The sequence below is a fragment of the Aplysia californica genome, unplaced genomic scaffold, assembly GCF_000002075.1.
Source record: "Aplysia californica isolate F4 #8 unplaced genomic scaffold, AplCal3.0 scaffold00460, whole genome shotgun sequence".
Lineage (NCBI taxonomy): Eukaryota > Metazoa > Mollusca > Gastropoda > Aplysiida > Aplysiidae > Aplysia > Aplysia californica.
Window position 1 is genome coordinate 187902 of NW_004797730.1, and position 4551 is coordinate 192452.

Here is a 4551-nt window from a genome sequence, read left to right on the forward strand (position 1 = left end):
ACAAATGACAAATTCTACGCAATTCAAAAAACAAAATGGTACATAAATAATTGATATGATGTTCCATTGACAATTTTGAATCAAAATACACTCCCAGATTTTTTGCTTGATTAGTAAAATAGAGTTTTTTCGTTTTAAGTACAAATATGAACAATGTCTACAGGGATATGGCTTTTCTTTGGGTTACATAAAAGAATTTCAGTTTTATTTTCATTAAGCTGGAGCTTATTATCAACCATCCACGTTTTGACGTCATTAACGCACAGACCCATGGTAGTAAGCAAGGTTTTAACATCTGATGGTGAAACAGATTTATATAACTATGTATCGTCTGCGTACATGTATATAATTCAAATTGTGCTTTCTGATCACAGCTCCAAGCGGCTGTGTATAAAACGTATACAAGATTGGACCCAATACTGAAATTTGAGGCACTCCAAAGTCTAGCTTAAAAATTGACGAAAGAGAGTCGTGCACAACCACATATTGTACCAACTGAGCTAACGGTGCGCCCCTGACCGTATTCCACAGATCAAAAGCACATGACAATATGTATCATCAAATGCCAAAATGTACCGGGTTCCCACTGTAACTGTATACGACACATGTCATGTATGGAGTAATTAATTAGCATTCGCTGTTTTGACTAGTCACACGACTGCTTCTACAAAATCAAACTTTTTCATAAATATGGACTAGTTAATGTGATGCGCGTCCGCATAATCTGAATATACGCATCACTCTGGTGCAAAAAGTCTAGAGTAAAGAGGCCAGTGTCTCCAATGAAAATGTATTTCGTTCTCCTAAAACTACAGCTACAACATAATCGATCAATGAAGACTGGGGATTCCAATTTTGATAAACGTTTGTACTTTATTGTCTACCTTGGTTTTCCGTGCTACGTTTTACATAGAGAGATAGAATGCACATCACTAGAACTGATGACGAAATACACGACATAAATGGTGGATAAAGCGCTTCCGCTTAAAAGAATTCAAATTGGTTGATGCTTCCATTATTACAGGGCGAGTTCTTCATCTTCTCGGGCAAAACATTGCGAATATTATACTCTTGTGTCGATGTCTATCTTGTAAGTTATAGAAAAGCCACTTTCCATTTAAATTGTCTACTCTTGTCTGTCTCAGAATTTCTCTGGGCATGGCTGTGCTTGGTACTTCATAATCCATATCGTTTCGCAGAGACTTTGGCGTACACCTCTTCCTCATTTATTGTGGGTGCACTTCCATGCTTTGAAGGTGGTAGCTGTTAGTAGACTAGGGTAAATAAGCACGGTGAAGCCATATTTGACTACACTGGGCAACAAAATTGATCTTTTTTTCTGCGGCATGAAGTTTCAGACTTCATATACAGTAATTAGAGGTCGCTGAAACCAAAAATGGCATCCGTATACGTCAAGTGTTTTTCTCTGTGGCGTAACCACTGTTTTTGCGGTATACAATATCGAATTAGCTGTAATAATAATAAATGGCAACTTTATTCAGAGTAAGAAACGGCTCCACTCCCCCGAAAATACAGGCATCAAAATCCATGCTTTTTTCATAATAATATTAGGAATGGGTACAACATTATGAATGAGTAATTTACTTTACTTTTTCATCCCCATGTTGCCGTTAAGCTTCGAGGGGAGGTGCAGTTTTCTGTGGTAGGCCAGCTCCGCAGCTCTTTCAATTGTGATATTTTGTTTTCTCAGGGTTTCATTGGCACCCTCGATCCACCTTTTGCGTGGCATTCCTCTTACTTTATAGCCTGAGTGCTTGGTGTTGTAGGCTCTCGAGGCTGGTTGGCCAGGTGACATACGTAAAACCATTTTATTTTTTGTTTTTCTATATAATGCAGGCAGGACTAAATGCCGATAGCTGCTCTTACTTCTTCATTTCTCTGCCTGTATCGTCTTGTGTTGTTAAGGGTTTTGCTGGAGATTTCATTTCGCATGCGGTGATTTTGCTTTCATTGATTTTATTTAGTGTCCAGTTCTGGCACTGGTAGCATAATGTTGATATGAATATTAATGTGATAAGCTGTCTCTTTGTGTCCATGGAGATGTTTGGGTGAGAATTAGTATATGTACTTAATTTGAAAGCGATGTATTCGAGACAGAAACTTTCTTTTGCGGAATTGACACACACTTCAGACTTGTCTTCGAGCTGTCTTAGAAAATGCTCCACCCAATCGGATCGTAGTCAGATACGTCCAATGCACGGAACAAACCTGGTATGTCATGACAGAAGACAACGTCCTTGTCTGTTGCAAAGTACTGTGGTAGTTCCTCTTCTGTACTGTGATAACGCTATCGTTACATCGTTTTTTAAACAGTTTTTTCTTCTTTCGGCCTTGAAGCTAAAAATTCTGATAAACCGTTATCAAATAACTAAATTCTAGTTAACTAAAACTAAAACAATTGGGATTTGAAGTCGATTTGTGTGAAAATTGTGCTTTCCGCCCTTATGCTTCTACACTACTTTTACAAAATCTCTAAACTCTGTTACTACGACGAAAAGCAGTCTCTACAGACAATCTAATACTATTGCATAATTTTTGGGGTTATTCTTTTGAAAAGATTGAAGGTTAAAACGAATAATGGTTTAGATTTCATATTTTTTGCAGGACACATATGAAGAAATAGATCTAGATCTAGATGTGTTTAATTACGTCTATGCACAGAAACGTACACAGATACCGCGGTCTTGATCTGAGAATTTAACAAGTTCTGTTTTCTCTTTCCACCTAGGTGCAACAGACGGTGACAGATCCTTGCTTGTTTTCAAGTCTTCATGATGAAATCTTTAACAAGTTTTACACACGAGGTGCCTCATCCAGAAAATGTTGTGTGGGCGCCTCCCGCATACGATGAGCAGCACCATTTGTTTTTTTCGCACGGGACCGTCTTGATTGGTATCGTCGGGTCGTTGATCATTACTGTGGCAGTGGTAGGGAATGTTCTTGTCTGCTTGGCAATTTTCACAGAGCCTATTCTCTCCCACAGCAAAAGCAACTTTTTTATCGTGTCCCTGGCAGTTGCTGACCTACTGCTCGCTCTCCTGGTCATGACGTTTGCTTTAGTCAACGACCTGTACGGTTACTGGTTGTTTGGAGAAACCTTCTGCTTCATCTGGATGTCTGCAGACGTCATGTGCGAAACTGCGTCCATCTTCAGTATCTGTGTCATTAGTTACGATCGCCTGATGCAAGTGCAGAAGCCACTACATTATGAGGAGTTCATGACTACTACTCGGGCTCTTTTGATTATTGCTTGTTTGTGGATTTGTTCATTTGTCGTGTCTTTTGTACCAATATTTCTGGAGTGGCATGAGCTCTCTGTGGAAGAAATCAAGGCCATTTTCAAGGATAACAAAGCAGAAAAGGGAAAAGCCCTCGAAGCACACACTTTTTCGTCTGCGCATAACCAAACGTTGGGAGTTAACAAAAAGTCGAACAGAAAACCGGAGTGCCTTTTTGATGTACATTTCACCTATTCGGTCATCTATTCCTTTATTTGTTTCTACATCCCGTGCACCTTAATGCTGACAAATTACTTACGCCTGTTCTTAATTGCCAAAACGCACCAGGCCCGGATCCGGAGCCTCCAAATGACCATCCCTCCACAGCTTAGAGGTCAAGGGGCGAGCTCCTACCGGAACCAGGGAACACAAGGCAGTAAAGCAGCCCGGACTCTCACGATCATCACAGGAACTTTCCTGGCGTGCTGGTTGCCTTTCTTTATCATCAACCCAATTGCCGCAGCAGATGAACACCTCATCCCACTGGAATGTTTCATGGTGACCATTTGGCTCGGTTATTTCAATTCCTGCGTCAATCCTATCATCTATGGGACGTCCAACTCCAAATTCCGAGCAGCTTTCAAACGACTTTTGCGCTGTCGTTCAGTAAAGTCAGTTGTAGGCAGCATCTCTCCTGTTTCCCCGGCGTATCGGGCATTTTCGTGGATACGTCCCAGCCGCTTAGACCTGTCCTCAAGTGAACACCCTAGTGACGCCTGTGATACAGGACGCGGTAAAAATAGTAAGGGAGGTGATTACGCCACTACTGACCCTACAAAGCCCGATGTCAGCGTCAGCGAAGAGATAATTTATGCTGGGACTAAGGTGTTCGAAAGCGATACAGCCTTCTCCTCATAAAGCCATTTCTTTTGAAGTAAGCCTGGTCTGTGAAGTATTATTTGTTTTGATACGTGTTTTACGGCACCCGCAATTGCATACGCTCATGGGAGTGCTTGGGCCATATTAAACATTTTCAGTTTGGTAGGAATTTTGAATTTTTGCCCGGGTGGTGACCGAAGCCTCCTCGTGTCGATTTTAAGACCACCAAGGGATCTCTAACGTGTGCAACTTGTACATTGGACCTCAATCATTTTTCGCCCTTATCCGAGAAGGCAAGGTGTTAGATCTTTACCTACCAGAAGATCAGGGGTGTGGCTGAAAGACAGCAGTAAGAAGGAGCAAAGGAGTAGCAATAGAAGGAGAGCAGAAATAGTCAGGAGCATAGACGAGTGGATAAATTGGAGAGGGAGGG

General features: G+C 41.2%; 1 protein-coding gene across 1 annotated transcript in view; it reads left to right on the forward strand.

The window, feature by feature from the left end:
• Positions 1–4157, forward strand: part of LOC101851758 — a 10651-nt gene extending 6494 nt beyond the window's left edge. Inside the window, exons 3-5 of the mRNA XM_005105247.3 lie at positions 1146–1171; positions 2062–2069; positions 2769–4157. Of these exons, the coding sequence (XP_005105304.2) occupies positions 1146–1171; positions 2062–2069; positions 2769–4157 (1423 nt within the window). The remainder of the gene's footprint in view (positions 1–1145; positions 1172–2061; positions 2070–2768) is intronic.
• Positions 4158–4551: the final 394 nt, after the last annotated feature.